The 25,943-nt window shown below is 37.1% G+C and overlaps 1 protein-coding gene across 2 annotated transcripts in view; it reads right to left on the bottom strand.

Moving 5' to 3' along the window:
• Positions 1-25,943, bottom strand: part of LOC128686755 (uncharacterized) — a 181,771-nt gene that overhangs the window by 82,158 nt on the left and 73,670 nt on the right. For both annotated transcript variants that reach the window (XM_070082287.1, XM_070082288.1), the window contains one exon: positions 5,792-5,861. In XM_070082287.1, the coding sequence (XP_069938388.1) occupies positions 5,792-5,861 (70 nt within the window). The remainder of the gene's footprint in view (positions 1-5,791; positions 5,862-25,943) is intronic.

Raw genomic sequence — 25,943 nt, 5'->3', positions numbered from 1 at the left:
CCTCATGTCTTGCAATCTTTCCCTCGGATTTACGGCACACAAGACACTGGTACCCGAATCGGTCTGCTGTTTCACTGCCACAAATACACCTGTGTTCGGCGAGAATAGGGGCGGCAAGTCGATGCCATAGAACTCCAGTAGGTTTGTGACACAGGATTTCCCGTCCCTGAAACCATGTTGGCTGCTGTTTATGAGATCATTCCTTTCTAGGTGTTCCACCACTCTTCTCCTGATAATCTTCTCCATGATTTTGCATACATGTATACATGTCAGTGACACTGATCTGTGATTTAATGCTTCATGTCTGTCTCCTTTTCTAAAGACTGGAACTACATTTGCTGTCTTCCATGCCTCAGGCAATCTCCCTGTTTCGATAGATGTATTGAATATTGTTTTCAGGGGTACACATAGCGCCTCTGCTCCCTCTCTCAATACCCATGGGGAGATGTTATCTGGCCCCATTGCCTTTGAGGTATCTAGCTCACTCAGAAGCCTCTTCACTTCTTCCTCGGTTGTGTGCACTGTGTCCAGCACGTGGTGGTGTGCCCCACCTCTCCGTCTTTCTGGAGCCCCTTCTGTCACCTCTGTGAACACTTCTTTGAATCTCTTGTTGAGTTCCTCACATACTTCACGGTCATTTCTTGTTGTCTCTCCTCCTTCTTTCCTTAGCCTGATTACCTGGTCCTTGACTGTTGTTTTCCTCCTGATGTGGCTGTACAACAGTTTCGGGTCAGATCTGGCTTTCGCTGCTATGTCGTTTTCATATTGTCTTTGGGCCTCTTATCTGTGCATATTCATTTCTGGCTCTACGACTGCTCTCCTTATTCTCCTGGGTCCTTTGCCTTCTATATTTCTTCCATTCCCTAGCACACTTGGTTTTTGCCTCCCTGCACCTTTGGGTAAACCATGGGCTCCTCCTGTTTTTTTCACTATTCCTGATACCCTTAGGTACAAACCTCTCCTCAGCCTCCTTGCATTTTGTTGCTACATATTCCATCATCTCATTAACTGGCTTCCCTGCCAGTTCTCTGTCCCACTGAACCCCGTTCAGGAAGTTCCTCATTCCTGTGTAGTCCCCTTTCTTGTAGTTTGGCTTCATTCCTCCTGGCCTTCCTGCTTCTCCCTCCACTTGTAGCTCTACTGTGTATTCGAAGCTTAAAACCACATGGTCACTGGCCCCAAGGGGTCTTTCATATGTGATGTCCTCGATATCTGCACTACTCAAGGTGAATACTAGGTCCAGTCTTGCTGGTTCATCCTCTCTCTCTCTTGTAGTGTCCCTTACGTGTTGGTACATGAAGTTTTCCAGTACTACCTCCAGCATCTTAGCCCTCCATGTATCTTGGCCCCCATGTGGCTCCAAGTTCTCCCAATCGATCTCCTTGTGGTTAAAGTCACCCATGATCAGGAGCTTTGCCCTGCATGCATGAGCTCTTCTGACCACTGTAGCCAGTGTGTCAACCATCGCTCTATTGCTCTCGTCGTACTCTTGCCTTGGCCTCCTGCTGTTCTGTGGTGGGTTATACATCACTGCTATTACCACCTTGGGACCTCCAGAGTGAAGCGTTCCCGCTATGTGTTTGTGTGTGTGTGTGTGTGTGTGTGTGTGTGTGTGTGTGTGTGTGTGTGTGTGTGTGTGTGTGTGTGTGTGTGTGTGTGTGTGTGTGTGTGTGTGTGTGTGTGTGTGTGTGTGTGTGTGTGTGTGTGTGTGTGTGTGTGTGTGTGTGTGCGTGTGTATGTGTGTTTATGTGTGTATGTGTGTGTGTGTGTGTGTGTGTGTGTATGTGTGTGTGTGTGTGTGTGTGTGTGTGTGTGTGTGTGTGTGTGTGTGTGTGTGTGTGTGTGTGTGTGTGTGTGTATGCACACTTTACATGTAGAGGCTGACAGGAACCTCAGACACGCTTGTATGATCCTTCAGAATAGAATTTAAGTCAGCAAAGTATCCTTATGAAATATTAAAAATGCACTTATCATTTGTCAATGTTAAATACATATCAGATTATTTATTGTTTTATAATTAAAATTAAACTTTGCATTCAAATGCAAACGTTTCTCGAAGGTTGTTATGCCTCTTTAAATATACTGCATGGAATATCCCATACATATCAATGCTGATGCATACTGTGTCGTGTGCATTTCTCAGTCTATTTACACTAACTGATCCATATCTCTCAGTTGAAAGACAGGTGTGTATTTCAGTGTATATACAGAACTATGTTTTTATCTGCGTATATACACCGACAGGTGTCTATCTTTCAGTATATCCACAGAACTGTGTTTTCTATGCTTTTAAATACCGAGAGGCGTGTATCTTTCAGTATATATACAATAAATGGTATGTATTACTGTCTGTTTGCTGAGAGAGAGAGAGAGATTACTGTATACCTTCTCTGAGGGAATGAAAAGTATATGCTGCCTTAATAACTCCCTCATGTAGTCAACAGGCTCTGAAATTATCAAGCCAACCAACCCACACTTTCTAAAGTCTGGGAACTTTTGCATTTCTCTCTCAGATATTCTAATTTATTACGTAATGGAAGAGCCCAGGCGTGGAGGAAGCTCAACCGTTCCTAAGTACAATGAAAAAAAAAACTGCGAATAAAAATATTTTTCCCTACAATAATAATTTCATGAAACATTTCATATGGAAGATTCTGACATGCTTGTGTTAGTGTATTTTTTTTACTATTTTTTTCCACATTTTTTACACAGTCATTTTTGAACAGTCATTTTTTTTTCTCTATCATTTTTACACCGTTAATAACACTTGATTTTTCTGGACATGAAATATGCTTCCATCGCAATATATACATATATAAGATACAAACATTTTTATATATGAATGATGTAACTATATAAGGTATATTCGATTTGTAGAGAAGTTTCTGCTATATGTATACATAAGTTCTTATTTTAGGCAGACTGAAGACGGTGAAGGGTTCTTGATGGAAGGAACTGGAGATATTCTGGATTTCCTAGGGTCCAACCTGATTCTTTTCCATTCCTAGTTCTGGAGACTAATTCTCAAACTTGTGGCCTCATTCTTAAGCCCGTGGTTTCATTCTTACACCAGTGGTATTCTTACACCTGTGGATTCATTCTTACACCTGTGGTTTCATTCTTACACCTGGTGCCTCTTTCTTATACCTGTGGCCTCATTCTTATACCTGTGGCCTCATTCTTACACCCGTGGTCTCAGTGTTAGACTCGGCTCCTCATTTCCTAGACCCTGAAGCATCAGAATGATGCCGTGGGCATCATTCCTAGATTTGGAACATCAGTCTTTGACCCCGGACATCATTCTTAGACCTAAAGCATCATTTTTAAAACTTGAGCGTCATTTAACGGCCCAGGGCATTAAACGTAGACGTTGGGTATTATCATTAAACGTAAACCTGAGGTATCATTCCTGGATTTGTAGCTACAATTACCCTTCGCTTTTATCACAGAAATACTGTCATCAAAATTACGAAAATTAATATTTTTTTTTTATTTTTCTTTGTTATCGTCTTGAATGACTTGACGAGAATTTGAAAGATTATTATTGAAATTAACAAAAAGTTTAGATTGCAGGTTATATTGTTCAAAATATGATTGTTTGCATTCCCTTTCACATGAAAGCTAAGGAATATTTTGCGTAGGATGCATCGCCTAAACATGTAATGTTGCAGATTAAATACAACAGCTCATATTATGTTAAATATTTATATGAAATATTAATATGTTAATATTTATATGAAAATTGTCCTGTTTCAAGTTTTGGAAGAATTGGGATTCTTTAACTGGCTTCGAGTACATCAATAAGAATATTTCCCTGTTTATCTTGGCGTTAAAGATAACAGTAACTCTTTGCTGCCAACTGCCCCAAGACTGTAGCAAAATTGAAGTGTAACGAACTCGCTAACTGATTAAGATTATGAGCAACTGCTTATGCGTATGGCTAGACCAAATTTAAACACTATTGTTAGCTGAAGATGATTATGTCTAGTCGTTCAAATGGCTTCTAATTTCCCAAAACAGTGGCTAGTCCTGATGCAATATACACTGGATAATCATGATTTTAGTTAGAACTTTGCGAAAGATACTAACAGCTTTAATATTATTGCTTACACATTATAAATGGTATACAATACCGACAAGCTGAAGAGTAAGACACATGTGCAACTTTTAGGTACAATTATTGTCAAATATTTCACCTGCATAGCAGATTTCTTCAGTCAGTTACCACGCTGAACACGGTAGAAGTAGAGAGTCCCTCAGACTTGATAGAAGGAAGTCAGTCCTTTAGACTAAAACAGAGGCATGTGACCAGAGACTTATATACTAGACCAAGATGTAAGGTTTAGTAGCTGGAGATGACGCCAAAGCTGAATGGGACCCACTAGTAGAACTAGGTCATGTTAAATGGATGTTAGGGAGGACATCCCATGTACCAAGATGCCATGGTGCTGCTGTGTCCGACAAGTTATATATTGCTAATGCTATGCAATACTTTCAAATTAAAGAGATGAAGTTGAAGATAATTATTATTAGAGATAACCTAGCGCTAAGTGTGTATGAACCTAACTCTTAAATATTAATAGTTAACTGAGGCACAACTCATGCTAAATGTTCAAAATAATATCTAACTGCTATAACTCATAGTAAATCTTGGTTTAGCTCTCACACTAACAACTTAAGATTAATTGATTATGATATATTACTCTTCTCTGCCACTTTTTTACAGAATACTTTTTTTTAAATTTTAAATTCAATTAAATAAAACTAAAGCATATACCTCCATGGCAACTTTTTTATAAATGGCTATATCTATATTCGATACTTATTCAGAGGACGATATGAAATGTAGGAGATTGGAAGACTGTCCTTGTGGATATTCTGAAGAGTAAATCTCTCCTGACTCACTTTATTAAAAGTATAATAATAATAATAATAATAATAATAATAATAATAATAATAATAATAATAATAATAATAATAATTATAATAATAATAATAATAATAATAATAAAAATAATAATAATAATAATAATAATAATAATAATAATAATAATAATAATAATAATAATAGGACAATAATAATAAATGTATTAGTAAATGAATGTTAAATATAAAAATGCATTTATTATCCTTAAAAAATTGGTCAGTATTATATTTCATATATTGGTTTCCTAACATTGATTAAAAATTATTTGTGTTTTTATATAGGAGCTTGTTTTATAGTGATATAATGTGTCGTTTTGATATACTTTCATCTGTGAGATTATAGAAGAGGCTATAAAAGATAAAATATGTCATAGTCCCTATATAAGGCGGAATTTCTCAAACAAGAAAGTATAGCTATGTATACAAAATTTATTTTAACTAGATACTAGATGAGGCAGAAATTCTGAAGCACGTGATTACAGAGTTGTTTATGTAAATATAATGTCTCATACTTTGTTACAGACAATTATGTAGGTGAATGTTGAAACTGTAATCCTTAAATTCTTTATCTGAGGTTGAAAATCCGATACAGAAAATTAAGGGGATGAAAAGGGGAGATATATTAGACTTGTTACCAGAAGAAGAAACCTCTGTATAGGTGATGAATATGGAGGACAGAGATGTATTGTGCTGTTGAAATATACTTATTTTCCTAAGTGCTATAGAAGATATCGTGTATTGAAGACATATCGGCTATAGAAAACAAGGTATGGAAATGTGGTTGTTCATAATAATAGGCTGACATAGGCGGAGTCATAAAATATCAGAGAAATGGACAGATGATAAGTCGATGACTAATACTCACTTGCAGAGATAGATAAGATCATTCCCAGGAGAAGAGCGAGCACGACATGACTACTCTTCATACTGGAAATCTGCAGCAAGAGAAACAAAAAACAAGATTCAGAAAAGTGATTCATATTTCCAAGGCATTTTTGAGTGACAAGATTTTTTTTCCATTTGAAAGAAAGTTAAAAGAAAATGCCTAGAGCCAAATATTGCCTGGAATATTTTTGAGAAAACTGGAAGATTATTTAAATAAGCTGCATGGAATATGTTTAAGAAACATCTTCCAACAATATTTTAAAAACTGGAATATTATCTGAAATAATCGTCTGGTAGAAAACAAAAAGCTGATGGATATATTAATTACCTTAAAGAATATAAACAAAATTCTGGAATATATCTATAGAAACTTGCTATAAAATGTTTTAAATACTACTTGGGAAATCTTTCTTCATAATATATATAAGGAAATTCTCTATATTATAAAAAGATCAGTTTAGAGAATACCTAAAGAGATCCCCTGGAAGAAATTTAAATGAAATATTTGAAAGGTATATACAGAACTTGTACTTTAGATTCCAGAAAAAAAAAACTGCCTGGATAATATCTTAAGAAACACTCTTGAAGATTTCAAAAAATGTCTAAAACATCTAGTGAAACGGTTTTGGAAATTCTCGAACAAAAGGCTAGAGATAAAACTCAAGGGGATCATCATTATCAAATTCATAACTTTATAATTATCATTTGTATTGATATTTTCCTATGTAGACAAATAAACGTAAGCAAGAAAACAAAGATTAACGACGGATTCGAATAAAAAAATGCAATGTAAACGGATGTCCATAATGTGTAGAGCATAAAGATATAATACTAGAAATGTACTGCAGTAGGTGTTACGTTCTAAGATAAATAGGTTTAACCCTTATCTAACCATTCCCAATTATGCATTTCCCCAGTCTGTTTTTTAAACTTATATATATATATATATATATATATATATATATATATATATATATATATATATATATATATATATATATATATATATATATATACATATATATATATATAACACATCGGCGGTTTCCCACCAAGGTAGGGTGGCTCAGAAAGTAAAAACTTTCACCATCATTCACTCCATACTGACTTGCCAGAGGTGTGCGTACACTGCAGATATAAATCTGCAACATAAACACCCCTCGTTCAGAGTACAGGCACTGTACTTCCCATCTCCAGAATTCAAGTTCGGGCTACCGGTTTCCCTGAATCCCTTAATAAATATTACCCTAAAAACCATTCTTCTCCATTCGCTCCTATCTAACACGCTCACGCTTGCTTGCTGGAAGTCATAGCCCCGCTCACACTAAACCTCCTTTACCCCCTCCCTCCAAACTTTCCTTCGCCGATCTCTAACCCGCCCTCCCTCCACTACAGATTTATACACTCTCGAAGCCATTCTGTTTTGCTCCATCCTCTCTACATGTCCGAACTACCTCAACAACCCCTCCTAAGCCCTCTGGATAATAGTTTTGGTAATCCCGCACCTTCTCCTAATTTCCAAGCTACCCTGCACGTAAGTGAATGTTATTTTCCTTCTCATTTTATTGTAAAACAATAGAAAATGACCATTATTCCTTTCAAAATTTGCTTTTGTGGCTTACAGGATGAAATTTTAACAAAAAAAATTGCTAAATTTCAATATTTTTTGCTAGTTTTGGAAGTAAAACAAAAACGTATTATAAAATAATTAAAATTTACAAAAATAAAATAAAATTTACACAGATTTCATCTAAACTTTCTGAAACATATTTACAAAGTTAAAAATGAGCAGTTTTTTAGATTTGCGAGCAGCAACAAATCACTTTCCCGTTTAAGTTCCCAAATGTAGTCTCCCATCATTGTTTCATTATAAGATCCTTGATATCTGTGTTCAAAGTCCATTATATCTTGGTGGAAGCGCTCCCCTTGCTCCTCTAAGTATGTTCCCATATTCTCCTTGAAATTGTTAAGGTCCATATCAAGGATATGAACCTTAAGGGACATACTACAGCCCAGCTGATCATAGCTTTTTACCAAGGTCTCAACAAGTTCCACATAATTGTCGACTTTGTTGTTGCCCAGAAAGCCCTGTGCTACAGCAACAAAACTCTCCCAAGCTTCTTTTTCCTTCTCTGTGAGTTTCTTTGGAAATTCTGAGCACTCCATGATTTTCCTGACTTGTGGTCCACTGACAATGCCAGGCTTCACCTTTGCCTCTGATAGCTTGGGAAAGAAGCCTTGAAGATACTTGGGGGCTGCAGACTCTTTGTCAAGAACTATAACAAACTGTTTCATTAGTTCTAGTTTGATGTGTAATAGAGGGAACAGAACCTATAGTAATAATAATATCTTTATTTATTACAAGTACATGTACATGGTATGCAGGCCTAGCTGACATCAGTGATATACTACTTTATAGAAAGCCCCTTGTTATGCTGAGCATTTCGGGCAAATTAGGTCAGTTTTGTCCCAGGATGCGACCCACATCAGTCGACTAACACCCAGGTACCCATTTTAAACTGATGGGTGAACAGGGACAGGGACAGCAGGTGTCTTATGGAAACACGTCCCTAATGTTTTCCAACCGTACCGGAGGAGAACTCAGTCCTTTGAGGCCAGTGCTTCCTCTGGTAATGTGCTGCATTGTCTCTACTATCCCAGTGACAGAGACAACAGGGAAAGTTGGTAGAACCTCCTTGGAGTCCCATCGAAGCTGCCACCATTTTGAAGTCTCTAATAACCTCTCAGTCATAGTTATCATAGTCCAAAGCTTCCAGTAGAAGTTTGACACTGTTGTAGTCCCCTTTATGAGCCAATGGATACTTGTTCCCATTGTACAGAAGTACAGCTTTTAGACTTCTGGAGGAGCTGTCAATGAAGAGTTTCCACTCATGTGATTTGCTTGTAATTCCAATTTCATGAAAGAGGCCTGATACATCATTACAGTAGCACAACCTGTCTTCATTAGTGAAGAAGCTTGAGAAATGTTTGTGATGTTTTCTTCGGTTTGTCACTTGCACAGTTTCATCCACCAAGTCCCGCTCTTTGAGCCTTGAAATCAAGAGCTCAGCATCTGACTTCGTCAAGCCAGGATCTCTGATAAGGTCATTGAGGTCTGTTTGGTTAGGGTAGTAAGGATTCCTCCCAACAGCTGCATCTTTCAAATCATAGTCTTGTTCACTGTGCTCTTCATTTCACTGATATGCTGCTTTCTTCTTCTGACTGTTGACTTCTTTCTGGATGTATAGGTACAGGAAGGATCCATCAGGCAGAAGTAGCAGTTGGTTGAGTGATCAGCGGGTTGACGCCATATTCTAGGAACACCAAACTTCATGATTCTTTTTTCTCCTCTATACTATCCTGTAAAAGAACAAAAGAAATAGTTTCTGTTACATAAGTTTCATTTAAAAAATTTTCCTATTCAAGATTTTACCCTTCATATAACTAATGACTTTCTTACTTTCCAATGTTTTCTTACAATGTTCACAAGCAACATGAGGCGCCCAGGTCTTGTCTTGGTCCCCAAATGGCATGCCAAAATATGCTTTGTAAGCTTTGCACATATTTTTAGATGCTGTTACAGAGAACTTCTTTGCTCTTGTCTTAATGAATTGACCACATATGTAGCAGAATGCATCTGGAGAATGATTGCAGCCTCTTGATGCAATTTCACTTCTGATGTATCTTCACAGGTAACCAGAGCTGTACTGAATGCTGGTTTGCGAGCCCCTGTTTTCATATTTGTCAAGTAAAATCCTAGAGCATAATAGTTTTACATCAGTCTTTCTTGAAAATGTTCCAGAAGTGTCCTGACCACAAAAGCAAAATTTTGGGATCAAAATTGCTTATTTAAATTTTGTCTACTTGTAAAGAATTGGGAAATGATGCATATTTCCCAGGAACATACCAAAAGTGAAATTTTGTTACATAGTGTAATCAACTGTCTTTGCAGAGGCTCTCAAACACGACAGCTTAGACGTCCCTCCAAATTTATTCACATTCTGAATAAAAAAATTAGGCCTCTATTATCCCCTGCAGAGCTTTACTTAGTCTAATCTTTATTTAGATTTTCCCCATGTATGCAAACATTGTTGTTTATCAGTCATCAGCGCCTCAATCCTTATTACGAGGGAATAGCTTGTACTCCACTTGTCATTAAGAATGTTCTACTCTTGAAATAAAACAAGGTGACGATTATTTGAAATTAGACTTTGTTTTTTTTGTTTCATATGCTCAAACAGTTTGTATAAAAGACGAAAATTTAATTTTTACCCTTTATCTTTTAGCTTTTAACTACTTCTTTTGTTCTTACAAAACACCTTAAATATTTTTTTAACGGTGAAAAGTCTCATGTCTGCCGTGCACAGTATCACATTATGCTTATCACTTCTATAATATTAAAGTTTCGATAAAACCCAGGAAGTTACCCCTCAAATGAAGAGGAAAATACTGCTATCCCTGCTCAAGGAACATGAATAAATGTTTTATTTTCAATAAATAATGAACAATCTGTCAATGATTGATGTTTTTCAATACATGCGGTGCTTGACCAGCTGGCTAATTATATCAGTTGTTTAAAAAGTCCATTCATTGCTTAATGTATTTGAAAAACGCTACATATGGCCTGGATAAATTTCTTAGATCCAGTTCAATATAAACTATGCCAATTTTAGGCAGTTTACTAAATATTTTATTAGATTCCAATGATATGGTGAGATGTTCATACAGATATTATAAACTGAAAAACGCTAGACAACGCTGCGGCGTGCTGGCAAATTTGTTAAATAGCAAAATAGTAAAAGAAACTAGAAATCGTTGGAATATCCGTGTCACAACTGGAGAACGGCTCGTCTGATGAGCTTCAAATTTTCAACACATGTCTGGCTTCCTGAACACAAGACTTATGCTGCTATAAAAACCATAAGACCCAGTGCGCCAGTTTTGTTGAATAAATTACGATGTTCATCTTTCATTCAATGACTAAAGAATGTTTCTTCCGATTGGCTTTAAAATATTACTGACGGTGTATTCTATAAGGATGATATATCTGGAGTAGGTGCGAATTTGCAATTTTACTGAAATGGTTAAAAAATGGAATTGTTGGAAACCGATCTGCTTCAAACCCCAAATATTGGTGTATGTGACTTGGAAGCATTTTATTAATTTTGGGCTGTGGATGCAAATTTGAGATTTTTACTCAAATTTTATCAAAATAGAATTAAAATAAATTACAGGATTAACGAGAATTTCAGAGAGAAAATTAGAAAAGGATACTGCTGAAAAAAACTAAGGTTTAATATTTTTTTAAGTTTAACGAGGGGAGATTTTCCTTTTTGTCGGAACATTCTCTGCAACATTTTAGTTTGCTTTCTCACAATTTTTTGTTTATTACTTGAGAACGCCTTATTCTATCGGCTTTAGATTTTCAACGTCTGTGTAATGTATCATGGGCAAGATTCATGGGTTTATTTGCATGTGTGGTGGGCTGTGCACAATGCTACAAAGGTCATTCTCAAAATTTCTTTCCCTGTGATCCCTGTGACAGATGAAGTTAAGCTCATCTGATCGATTTCGGATATATATAATGAAGTATATTTATGCCATTTTGCCACTTTTAATATCGAAATGATGTAATTTTATTTTGCCTTCTTTCATTATCTTGCCTTGTTGCTGCTGAGGTGCTCTAGATCCAAGGGACTGAACTTGCTTCACATGGTGAACCGCATCAGTCTCCAATGGCTGTTGCATCGTGTGGAACGGAAGGAACGTTACATGGGTTTAGGCTGTGTGGGCACAAATTTGTTGGACTTTGTGCATTAACTAAAAATCAATATAGTGATCAGCTTTAAACTTTAGTGCTATTATTATTATAATCAAGGAGGAACTGCTAAACCTGTAGGTTTATACAGTGCCTGTGGGAGGGGATGTGCAAGGAATTAAATGCTTAATTCAGGAAACTGGAGCACAGATCCAATTCTTTAGATCAAAAGCCCCTCACCAGAGTCAAGGAACCTTCCTTGAGGGGAAAACTTTAGAAATGATGTGTTGTCTTCACATGAAATAATCTTTTGATGTTAGGTTGTGTTAGCTATCATGTGCTTATATATTAATCAAATCGGTTTCCGTGAAGCAATTGGCGAATATCTGTTCTTTTCAGAAACAAGCCACGGCGGTGTTTGACTGTTTAGCTATTCTGGGTTAAATCAACTAAATGTTGTTTTATCTGTGCCTATAACATCTGTGTGCCCTTAAGACCTTTGTTAAAAAATTGTATGTTAATGTGCACTAGGGTTACAAAGAATTTACAATCTTCAGAGCTGAGTCATCTTACTGGATTTATTTTTGCATGCGTGGGTTGCAATTTGCTTAATTTTTTTTCAGATAAAATTGAAAAAAAAAATAATATACTGCTTTTCGTACCGTAATTTCTGAGTGTCGCATCTGATTAGCTTAAACCGTTCCATGCTTATTGCTTGATAATGCAACAGTTGAACAGCGTCAAGCTTAATGTCCTTGTTTAGTTTTGGAAATTAGTTTCTTTTTTTTTCTCTAAAAGACCTGAATTAGATTAGGTCTGTAAATATCCTAATTTACCATTTTTGAAGAAATTTGAATATTAGGTTCCAAAGGAGAGCATGTGGGCGCCTCCTCTGATTCCATTCAAATTTTCATCGCCTAAATATTAACTTGTGCCCCACTTATGGAATTTCGGGAAATATCGAAATACTGTGACTGTTACAACAACTGTTTTCTCTTATTAATTTAATTTCAGAATTTGTAGGTTTGTTATTATTGCTTTTATCATTAATAATAATATTCTCATCACTTTTATTGCTGTATTTGCAGTACTTGAAGTGAATATTAATACGATATTACATTTATCGGATTCTAAAAGCTAGAAACTGCATTGAAAAGTGTTAAGTAACAAAATTTATAATCTTGTAAAAGGGATCGTAAGGAAAAAATTAAGAGGGAATGAATTTAAAATTTTGTCTAAGAGGCCTTTGTACAAATTAAACTGAAATTAGCTACTACCGTTATTCGACTGCTGGTAACACGAAATATGATGTAATCTGGCCATTATTACTCATAATGTAGCTACTACTACTACTACTACTCCTACAATTACTGCTAATCCTACAACTACTATTACTACACCACCACCACCACTACTGTTACTACTATTACTGCTGCTGCTACTACTGGTACTGCTACTACTTCTATTACTACTACTTGTACTACTACTACTACTACTAATAATAATAATACTAATAATAATTCTACTACTACTATTACTATTACTCCGCTACTAACATTACATTACCACTATCACAACTATTACTACTACCACCATGACCAATACGACTACTGTTACTACTATTGCTATTACTAACAGATGAAAGATCGAATTACAGACAAATCAGAAGACAAGTACTGCGCTTAATTAAGCTCTGAATACAGCTGAAAATGTTGAAATAATAATAATAAATAAATAATAATAATAATAATAGAAGGAGTAGAAGGTAAACAATGGAATATCGTACATCATTATCATAAAGTTTTACAAATATTCACCATCAGTTAAGAAAATGGCCAGGAGCTACATCGCAACTTTAAAAGATCTGTCTCTGAAAATATAATTAATATCGAAGACGAAGATTTATTACCCACTTTTCAAACACGGGATTAAGGAATTACAGAGCATTTATAACCACATATGCCACTTCCTCATTAATTTCAATTATAATCTAGTCAGCAAGTTTCAGTAAATCACATCAGCGGAACTGGGTCTAGATGATGATTATTGATAGTTAATATAATATTAAAAAAAAGTTACATATTACAGGAACATGTCTACCGAGGTGAAATATTATGTTAATGAATATATTAGCGGGGAAATCATTTATTGGAAGAGAAGATTACATTGAGTAGTAAGTAGGAATATTTAAATTAAATAAACTCTGATTTCCTAATGGATTATCGACTTTAAACATAATAACATAATTAACGTTGCAATCTCATAAATAATGGTTCTCTAATTTATGTATATATATATATATATATATATATATATATATATATATATATATATATATACGTACCTATTCGGCACGACATATATATATATGTCGTGCCGAATAGACAAATTTAACTAATTCCTAAAATTTTCTTTATGTGTTTTTTCATGTATGCTAATGTAAAAATTAATAATTTTGTATCAAAAGAACCTTAGAAAACTTACCTAACCTTATTATAACAAGAGCAATTTAATTTACCTTAATCCAACTAAATGTATTTAAGTTATATATTTTTTTCGTTAGGTTCAGAATGATTTTTGCGAAATTATTGCATACACAAATTTCTGCTTGCCTTATTCAGCAAGAAGAGCGTTGCTAATCAATCCCAAATCGGAATTTTTACTTATTCGGCACGATATATATATATATATATATATATATATATATATATATATATATATATATATATATATATATATATATATATATATATATATATATATATATATATATATATATATATATATATATATATATATATATATATATATATATATATATGTATATATATATATATATATATATATATATATATATATATATATATATATATATATATATATGTATACATATATATATATAAATATATATATACTACATATATATTATATATATATATATATATATATATATATATATATATATATATAAATATATGTATGTATATATATAAATATATATATATATATATATATATATATATATATATATATATATATATATATATATATATATATATATATATAAAGAGCACTGCTTTGTTCATACACCTTCAGCACACACAAACTTTATCTTTCAGTGTTAACACAATACAAGTCTAGAACATAATCCGCCACCTCGTTATACTGGACGCGATTAGTTGACACAACAATTATCGGGAGGTCTGATAATCCGGTTCTGCATATTGAACACATGAGTAGAGTTCAAAACATGCATACTTAGTTACAAAAATATATGTACAACTATTTCTCTGTTGATGGGATCTCAATCGCCGTTTACCGTGAATAAAATATGACATAGTGAAACATAACAAAATATATATATTGAAATAATTCATTTGATTATGATGCATAATGATGAATGAATTTAATCAAATACTAAGCATCATTCTAGTATAATCGAATTAAATAATTTAATTAACATCGAAGTTTATCGAGGAAGAGAGACAGATTTTTTTTCAAGCTTTCTTGAAATTTATGTTGGTGTTACTTTAAAGATCTTCCAATTTTATGTTTTTGTTTATTTTACATATATGGTCAACACACTGCAAAAGAAGAAAAAATCAGAGTGCTGTGACTGAAACATCTCAACTAAAACTTTGAAGATGGAAACTCGAGGACATTACAATCTGCTTAGAAACGTTATCAAGTCGTCTAGTTATTTATTTTCAATCTGTGGGTTAGTTTATAACTAACTAAAAGATTGAAAACATAAACTAGATTACTTGTTAACATTCCGAAGCAGACCAACGCACATCTTGCTGCTCAGAGATGTTGTGTCTCTTGTCAGCCTGGGAATTGGATACATTAGCTCCCTCATGTTAGCTTTATTCTACATCATTCTGATCTATATACTACAAGCTGAGTCTTCTCTGACACCTGTGCTTTGTCCTATACACCTGTATTATCTCGGGCACTTGTCTCTTCTGGTACCTGTGACATTGAGACACCTTAGTTTTCCCTCACACATGTATCTAACTTCACACATTTGTCTTCTCCCATTTCTGTGACTTTCTGACACCTATCTTCCATAACGTTTGTGTTTTCTAGGCACCTGTGTCTCTTCTCACGTCTGTGGTCTCCAGTTATGACAATATTTTTTTATCATCCGAATAAGCATTAATGACTGAACAATCATATATTTGCTGCGAACTGTTTGCAGTATTTTGAATGTTTAGAAATGAATTCAAAGCAGCTATTCTGCTACTCCATCTATATTGTACTAGGCCTAAAGTGACTCCTTAAACCCGTCTATTCTTGAAAAGGGTGATTAATACCAAAAATTATAATTATTGTTATTATTATATTTAAAGCATGGGGAATTGATGGTAATCAGTTGTCTACAAGGAATGAAAGGGTAGCTCTAAATCTTGTGATCACCAACCCTTCACCTGCATCAAAATGATAAAAAAGTTGATATATTGCCTATTGTAATAAGTGCTAAATATCTAAATATTATCATTACTTGGTCTAACAGAAGTCTGGGTCAAATATAAATGGATGCACCCCTTTATCTTAAATTTTGTTAGACTTCTTAAAATCTCAAAAATTCACGACTAGATGTTATCAAACGTAGATTAAATTAGATACACTCCAGGTGACTGCTGAGGCTGATGAACTTGCAAGAATTTATTAATTTTCGTTATCGGACACAATGTTAAACTCATAAGTCTTATACAAAATTATCATTAACATTACTCTATATGACATAAGAAATTCATTAGTGCTAGTAAATGATAACATCTAGTAAAATATGTATGGATATCAGCTCATGTTAATATCTCAGAGGAAAGAGAGAGCTGATGATTTGGTAGGCATAAAAACAAAAAATTCGCATAATTTACTGCCAGGAGAAGAAAAACTAACACTAAATTTACTTAAGAGACAGATGCATGATGAGACAAAGATATATACAGTATTACCATAGTGCTGTATTAGATGAAAAATTTTGGTTATTGTACGAAAGATGTAAATAGATGAGTCTACGGTATCCAGCCGATGTAATTAACTAAAAGGACGAAGACTGACCAAAATATATGAAGTACAGAAGGAGATCGAGTCACTCAACTAGTGCATCTAGGAATATAATAGAGTACAGTAATTAATACTTCTATCACTTATGAATACTCTAAAACCTTGTAATTAACGTTCGTAGCATAATGTAACATGCTACGAACGTTAATTACAAGGGGAGCGTTAAGCAACATGAGTCATGCAGAGATTGAGAAATGAGAAGCAATCAGGTTCTGTCCAACGAAAGGGAGGATAGGTCCAGTTTCCAGGATCACCGGCATCACCATAACTCACTTTGTGTGAAACAGAAATTTTTGTAGAGTAATCCTCGCAAGAAGTATTACTCTACATGGATTTCTACCTGACAGAACTCCCCGTGTAGCATTCATACAAATCTTTAAGATGTGCTACAATTAGAAAATGAATATTTCTGAAGCTAGTAATACTTGAATACTGCAACTACTATGATAGGTGCTAATACCGGATGTGGCATATCAGGAATATCTGCTATTTAGGATAATATATACACTTTTTATGGTGTTAGTTTCACTCATGGGGGTGAATGGTCTTACCCAATGAAATCGACCCTTTGGGCAAAAAATCGTATCAGCCAAATACATATTTTCTGGAGCCACTGATATAACCCATTGTCTCAAACACCTCTGTTCATGCCGCTGGATAGTAAGTCAACTTGGTTTAACTAGTATAAAACCGGTGTCCAATGTTTATTGTAAAGTAAATGCCCGAATAAACTACACAAGACCGATAAATTAAACAAGTATTACCTGAAAGATATTTCTTATGTTAGTGTTTTGTCTCATATAGATATTATGGATTGTCTGTAAAGATATTAAATAATTTATTATTTATTTTTATTTATTAGTGAAACCAAACCTTATCTAAGATATATTACTCGCCCCCCCCTCTCCTCTTCTAGGATGCCACCGATAACTGTCGACTAACATCCACTTACCAATGTACTGGTGGGTGAAGAGGGACAATACGTGAGAGAAACACGTCCAGTGTCTCCGCCCTGCTGCACAAATAGTTTCCTTCTATATATAAACTTGATTAATCAAGATAAGAGAAGTAGTAACGAAACCTTAGCTAAGAAATCATATTTCTCTAACGGTGGATTCTGGTATTCTGGGAATGACTATCTTCTTTGCATTCCTCACAGGAAAATCCAATATTTCCCACCAGGAGAGCGCTCACTTGTGTGCTTACTTGTCCGGTCACTCCCTCGCTCTTTGACACACATTCACTCATTAGTTCACTAACTCATTCGCACGTTCACTTGCTCGCTACCTGTGACTCATTCACTCGTTTTCTCACTCACATAAGTAATCGTTCTTTACCGCTAATACTGTGGCTAGTGACGCGCTGGGCGGCATGCATTAAGCGTCTGGCGATGTCGCCAGACATCGATGACAAAGACGCTATACTTGTGTTGAATGGATTCCCTATAGGTAAGATTGTTTATCTGAATCTACAGTCGAACTGCTACAACTGAATCATACAACCGGGGCCTCATCTCTATTATAACCAATGATTTCGATTATTTTATTTTACTCATAGGGAAGAGCTAATCTAACAGAGATTGTACAAATCATGGAGTACCGAAATTAATCAGGGTTGTCCAAGGAAGGTAAGGGCAGTTCTAATGCATTGGAAAGAAGCCCATCACTAGCATCAAGGCACGACCCTCTGGCCTCTAAGAGACCAGATCATCGGGTGAGTTCCTGCCCTTGCTGCAGGTGCCGCAGCTTAACTGACTTTAATGATCTCAGAGCCAAACTAGTTTTGTTAAAGCTTGCTTCTTTAGTTTGCTAAGTTCCTTTGTAAATGTCAGCGTGACAAGTAAGGCCACATATCCAACTCTTAGTAATTTTTAGTGCCGAAACGTATCGCCTGCTCAGCAGTTTTTTAAGTCGAATACTGGCGATTATAGCAATGAAGGTATTAGAAGTTGATAGATAATTTTAACGTGATCAGTCCATCAGCCTTGAGAGAAACCTGAAGAAATCTGCTCTGCAGGTGAAGCATTTCGGCACTAAAGATTCCTACTAACTGCAAATGTATCATATTAATCAATTTGTCGATACTATATACAGTAGAGAAATATGAAGCGTATACATCTGTTTCGTGCCTGACTTCTTTTAGACTATTGTATCCCAATAAGGTTTATAAGACCCTGACCTCTAATTTCTGAATCCACGTTTGTGGATTAAGAAATTAAAATAATTTTCTATCATTTTGCATGTTACACTCTGACCCTCAATCTCGTCATTAACGATTTGTTCAAAGTTTGTGAGAGCTACTTACAAGAAAAGTTTCAGTTCATTTTTTAAGAAGTTTTGGTTTAATTCCGGTGCCTTCTAATGCTTTCCGTGAGCAAAATTTCTTCAGGAGCGTATTCACCTTTTCATTAGTTGTTTCAGTAATTGATATTTTCACGTGGCTCGTCCTCACATCTAACTCTGGTACTGACCCTTGGTCATTTAACGCACCTAGATCTGTATGACCCTTCCGGGTTTAGCGTTTAGCTGAATATATTATTATTATTATTATTATTATTATTATTATTATTATTATTATTATTATTATTATTATTATTATTATTATTATTAACGCATCGTGGAGTTTTGTGCTAACTTAACTGCATACATCTCTATTGCTAATTGTGATTGCTCACCGTTGTCTCAGTGTTATTTCCTAATAACTTATTGTCATTTTCCTCTTATGTGGTTGTGAAGTAGTTTGGATTCCATATTTACCTTGGCTACGATTTCCGCTTTAAATATCTTTTCATGCTTTCCTCCTCAAAAGACGATATTTAATTTGGCTAACTTTCCTGTTTACTGGTAATGAGAGTATTCTCTGTATTTACCACGCTCTTCTGTTCTTTTACTTTGCTTCCGTATGTGGATACCTGAGCCATGAGTTTTCTCTTATCTATTTCCTTGCTGGTTAATGCAAGTTTTCCATTCATCTTTCTTCCTTTTTTGTTAAATATATTCATAATTTTCTAGGTGATTGTCATTTTAATTCAGAATTCCATTGTACATGTGCTGGGGAACTTCTTATTCCTTAATACTAAAGTTTTTTTCTTGTATATTAATCTCTTTGATTCCCCACCTATTCTCAATTATTGTAGTTTTTATTTCCTCAGAAAAGTCATTATTCTGTGATTTCCTCCCAGGGAAATTCCCTACAAAATTTTCTCTCTGTCAAACTGGAGGTGAAAACAAGGTCAAGCATAGCAGGTTCTTCACTCTTGCTCTTAATCTCGTTGGATCTTCATCATGCTGCCTCATGAAGTTTTTCATTAGTTTATCTCATCATCTGTTTCTTGTCTCTGCAATAGGTCAGTTAAGTTTCACTGTTGCTATATGATGTCTGTCACATTCCTCTTCATTGCCGTAACACTGTGTATCACATTCCTTCCTGGGTGTTCTGTTAATTGGTAGTAGATTGCAATTGACAGCCGCGGCACCCCAAGGGCCTTCCGCAGTAAGATTACCATAAGTAAATGTTTATTGTTTCGAAAGAATAAAGAGGGAACCATGTGGATATTGTGTGTGTATATGTGTCACTATGTGGCCGGAGGAGCTGTGAGTTACTCTCTCAAGGGTCTGTCATGTTTAAAGATGTTGTTTGTGTTCCTAGGATGAGATTTCATGCGTGTCTTGACCTTTCTTTGGATTTTTCTTTTTCTGCTGACTTTTCCCATTTTTCTCCATAATATTTACTGAGTAAAACCCATCATATATACGAATTAAAATTTTTGGGTAATAATACGATCCCTAATTTTCTAATACTTCTCTCTGCACTTAGATACCACTTACTTCACTTGACTGACATCATGCTATATTAGCTTCTCTCTTTCCATTGTGGTTCAAGTATTTCTTTATTGTATCAATAAAAAGTTTGTAATTGTCATCAATTTCTCCAACTTCCTCCTCCACTCTGTATAATGGTATTTCTCCAATAATCAATCCATCATTCCTAACCTTTTTCTACGCGTGTGCTTGTGTACTCACTTATTTGTACTTACCTATTTGTGGTTGCAGGAGTCGAGGCATAGCTCCTGCCCCCACCTCTTCACTGATCGCTACTAGGTTCTTTCTCACCCTGCTCCATGAGCTTCATCATACCTCGTCTTAAAACTATGCATCGTTCCTGCCTCCACTACATTGCTTGTCAGACTGTTCCACTTCCTCACAACTTTATGACTAAAGAAATACTTCCCAACATCTCTTTGACTCATCTGAGTCTTCAACCTCCAATTGTGGCCCCTTGTTTCTGTGTCCCAACTCTGGAACATCCTGTCTCTGTCCACCTCGTCAATTCCTCGCAGTATTTTGCATGTCGTTATCATGTCTCCCCTAACCCTCCTGTCCTCCAGTGTCGTCAGGCCGATTTCACTTAACCTTTTTTCTTATGACTTTTCCCTTCGCTTTGGAACTAGCCTTGTTGCAAACCTTAGCACTTTCTCTAATTTCTTGACGTGCTTGACCAGGTGCAGGTTCCGATCTGGTGCTGCATTCTCCAGTATGGGCCTGACGTACACGGTGCACAGAGTTTTGAAAGATTCCTTACTGAAGTATCGGAACGCTATTCTCAGGTTTTCCAGGTACCCATAAACTGCAGCAGTTATCTGGTTGATGTACGCTTCAGGGGAATTGCTGGGCATTATACTCACTCCAAGATCTTTTTCTTTGAGTGAGGTTTGCAGTCATTGGCCACCTAACTTATACTCTGTCTGCGATCTTCTCTTACCTTCCCAGATCTTCTTGACTCTGCATTTGGCGGGTTTAAATTCGAGGAGCCAGTTGCTGGACCTACCTTCCATCCTGTCCAGGTCTCTTTGAAGTCCTGCCTGGTCCTCATCTGATTTAACTCTCCTCATTAACTTTACATCATCTGCAAACAAGGACACTTCTGTGTCCATTGTGATACCTCGTGTAAGAGTATGTTTATGTATATGTGTGTGTGTATGTGTGTGTGTGTGTGTGTGTGTGTGTGTACTCACCTATTTGTGGTTGCAGGGGTCGATTCATAGATCCTGGCCCCGCCTCTTCGCTGACTGCTACTAGGTCCTCTCTCTCCCTGCCCCTTGAGCTTTATCATACCTCGCCTTAAAACTATGTATGGTTCCCGCCTCCACTAAGTCAATTTCTAGGCTATTCCACGGCCTGACTACTCTATGACTGAAGAAATACTTCCTAACATCCCTTTGATTCATCTGAGTCTTCAACTTCCAATTGTGACCTCTTGTGTCTGCGTCCCATCTCTGGAACATCCCGTCTTTGTCCACCTTGTCTATTCCGCGCAGTATTTTATATGTCGTTATCATGTCTCCCCTGACCCTCCTGTCCTCCATTGTCGTCAGGCCGATTTCCCTTTACCTTTCTTCGTAGGACAATCCCCTTTGCTCTGGGACTAGTCTTGTTGCAAACCTTCACACTTTTTCTAATTTCTTGACGTGCTTTACCAGGTGTGGATTCCAAACTGGTGCTGCATACTCCAGTATGGACCTGACGTAAATGGTATACAGAATCTTGAACGAATCCTTACTGAGGTATCGGAACGCTATCCGTAGGTTTGCCAGGCGCCCGCATGCTGCAGCAGTTATGTGATTCATGTGCGCCTCAGAAGATGTGCTCGGTGTTATAATCACCCCCAGATCTTTTTCCTTGAGTGAGGTTTGCAGTCTTTAGCCATCTAAACTATATTGTGACTGCGGTCTTCTTTGCCCTTCCCCAATCTTCATGACTTTGCATTTGGCAGGGTTTACTCAAGGAGCCAGTTGCTAGACCAGGCTTGTAGCCTGCCCAGGTCTCTTTGTAGTTCTGCCTGATCCTCACCCGATTTGATTCTTCTCATTAACTTCACATCATCTGCAAACAAGGACACTTCTGAGTCTATCCCTTCCGTTATGTCATTCACATATACCAAGAACAGGACAGGTCCTAGGACTGACCCCTGTGGAACCCTGCTTGTCACAGGCGCCCACTCTGACACCTCGTCACGTACCATGACTCGTTGTTGCCTCCCTGTCAGGTATTCTCTGATCCATTGCAGTGCCTTTCCTGTTATGTGTGCCTCATCCTCTAGCTTTTGCAGTAACCTCTTGTGACGAACTGTGTCGAAGGCCTTCTTGCAGCCCCTAAAAAATACAGTCGATCCACACTTCTCTCTCTTGTCTTACTTCTGTCACCTTGTCATAAAACTCCAGTAGGTTTGTGACACAGGATTCTCCTTCCCTGAAACTGTGCTGGTTGTCAATTATACACTTGTTTCTTTCCAGGTGCTCCACCACTCTCCTCCTGATGATCTTCTCCATGACTTTGCATACTATACCGGTTAGTGATACAGGTCTGTAGTTTAGTGCCTCATGTCTGTCTCCCTTTTTAAAAATTGGGACTACATTTGCCATCTTCCATACCTCAGGGAGTTGCCCAGTTTCAAATGACGTGTTGAAGATCTTTGTTAATGGCTCACACAATATCTCTGCTCCCTCTTTAATGACCCATGGAGAGATGTTGTCTGGTCCCACCGCCTTTGAGGTGTCAAGTTCGCATAGCAGCTTCTTCACCTCCTCCTTGGCTATATGTGCCTCATCCAGCACTTGCTGGTGTACCCCCCTGTTCTGATTTCCTGGAGTCCTACTGGTTTCCACTGTAAATACTTCTTTAAATCTCGTGTTGAGCTCCTGACATACCTCTCGGTAGTTTCTTGAGAACTCCCCATCACCCTTCCTCAGTCTGATTACCTGGTCATTGACTGTTGTTTTCCTCCTGATGTGGCTATACACCTTTGGGTGAACCAAGGACTCGTTCTGTTCTTCCCATTATTTCTGCTTCCCTTGGGAACAAACCTCTCCTCTGCCTCCTTGCATTTTGTTGCCACATAGTCCATCATTTCTTGTACTGGTTTTCCCCTCAGTTCCCTCTCCCACTGAATGTCTTGCAGGGAGTTCCTCATGCCTGAGTAGCTCCCCCTTTTGTAATTTGGTTTTTCCCAACCTATTCCTGCTACTCTCTCCCCTTGAAGCTCAACTATGTAGTCGAAGCACAGAACCACATGATCACTAGCTCCCAGGGGCCTTTCATACATGATATCCTCGATGTCCGAACTACTCAAGGTGAATACAAGGTCCAGTCTTACTGGTTCATCTTCACCTCTCTCTCTGGTAGTGTCTCTAACATGTTGATGCATGAGGTTTTCCAGTACCACATCCATCATCTTGGCTCTCCATGTTTCGGGACACCCATGGGGCTCCAGGTTTTTCCAGTCAATCTCCTTGTGATTGAAATCACCCATAACTAGTAACTTTGCTCCCCCCATGTGTGCTCTCCTGGCCACCTCGGCTAATGTGTCGACCATTGCTCTGTTGCTCTCATCGTATTCTTCTCTTGGCCTCCTGCAGTTCTGTGGTGGGTTGTACATTACTGCAATTATCACCTTATATGCCTCAGACTGGATTGTCCCTTTCGCCCGTGCCATCCATTCCTTCTATTTTCTCAAAACCCCACTGGTTTTTAATGAGCAGTGCAACTCCTCCTTCCCCTCTCCTCCCTCTGTCTTTCCTGAGGATTTGATATCCGGATGGAAAGATTGAATCTGTTATTATTCTGGTGAGTTTTGTTTCTGTGAGTGCTATTATGTCTGGGGATGCCTCCTTGATTCTTTCATGCTACTCCTCATACTTATTTGTTATTCCATCTGCATTTGTATACCACACCTTCAACTTCTTTTCTAAGACTGTGGTCTGGGAGGTATATTGGGGTTGGGGAAGTGGGTGACCTGATAAGGAACTATGGGTGCTTGCTTGCTGTAATGCAGTGGGTGGGGGCATTGGATATGGCATGGGTGTTTTGGTTTAGAGTGTTTGGTTTCACTGGGATTGACCTGGTTGGGGGGCTTCTATAGGAAGTTGTGAGGGAGGCTGTATTTGATCTTCCTGGGTCTGGGATCTCCTGTCTGTCTCCTCCACCCCCTCTCTTTCCTCCTTTCACCTTTGTACCATCTCTCTCAGTTTCTGCCTTTCTTCTTGTGTTCTGTCGTGGTCGAGATACACCTATATTACGGATACTCGGATCGAGTCTTAGCTCCTGGTGCCGCCTCAACTCTACTTACTGCTTGCCTGACTCCCTTCTAGCTTCATGAGCCCTGTCGCACCTGTTATTAAAGCTATGAATAGATCCTTCCTCTACTACCTCATCGGCGAGGTCATTCCACTTAACGAAAACCCTGAGACAAGGAATACTTCCTGATATTCTAGTGGCTTCTCTGTATCTAAATCCCCCAACTGTGCTACCTATCCCTGTCAACCATATCAATTCCTCTGAGTAATTTGTATGTTATCATATTTCTCTGGTTTTGTCCTCCAATGTCGTTAGATTCAGTTCCGTTAGCTTCATCTGGTAGATCATTTCCCTTAGCTCAAGAACTAGTATCACTGCATACCTCTACTTTTACTTTACTTTTGTTTTAATATGCTTTTTATTGATGGGGTTCCATGCCGGAACTGCATATACGTTGATACACGTTGTATAAAACACCCGGAATAAACTTAGGGATTCCTGAACACTGCTCTTATATTTGCAAGATAAGCATTGGCTGCATTGGATTTGGTTGATGTGAGCCTATGCGACGCACCTATGCTCACTGCTATGTCTTTCTCTTTGACTGAAGTCTGCAGCTTGCAACCCCATCCCCCACAAGTCTATATGGTCCTAATACCGATGCTTCTGGAATCCCACTTGTACTCTTCCCCATTCGGACATCTCTCCCCGGGCAATCACAGTTTGCTTCCTTCCCCGAAGGTACTCTGTGGTATACCGGAGTACATTGCCTGTTATTCCTGCTTGCACAGCAAGTTTTTCTCCAAGTCTCTTGTAGGATGTTGTGTTGTATTAGTTACTACCTGTCAAGGGATCTTGTCAAATAGATATTTGGCTTTTTCAGTGAGTGTGTGTATGTGTGTGTGTGTGTGTGTGTGTGTGTGTGTGTGTGTGTGTGTGTGTGTGTGTGTGTGTGTGTGTGTGTGTGTGTGTACGTTTCCTTCAGAATATACCGTTGCACAGTTCCATGAAAGCTGTGGTAGAAATATTAGTCCATGAAACAACAGTCTATCATAGGCTCGAGAGCTAGGAATTAAAATGGTAAAACAATAGGCCATTTTATTTCTTCTGTTTAGAGGAAAAAGGTAACTTTGGTGTTGTTTCTGCAGAGAAGAATGCAGATCTTTCTTTATCTTTTAAGTATTTTTAAATATATAGTGTTTTCTCATTGCCGATAGATACTGATATAA

This window comes from Cherax quadricarinatus, chromosome 7 (genome assembly GCF_038502225.1).
Source record: "Cherax quadricarinatus isolate ZL_2023a chromosome 7, ASM3850222v1, whole genome shotgun sequence".
Lineage (NCBI taxonomy): Eukaryota > Metazoa > Arthropoda > Malacostraca > Decapoda > Parastacidae > Cherax > Cherax quadricarinatus.
Note: the sequence above shows the minus strand (reverse complement) of the source record. Positions and strands in the feature narration are given on the sequence as shown.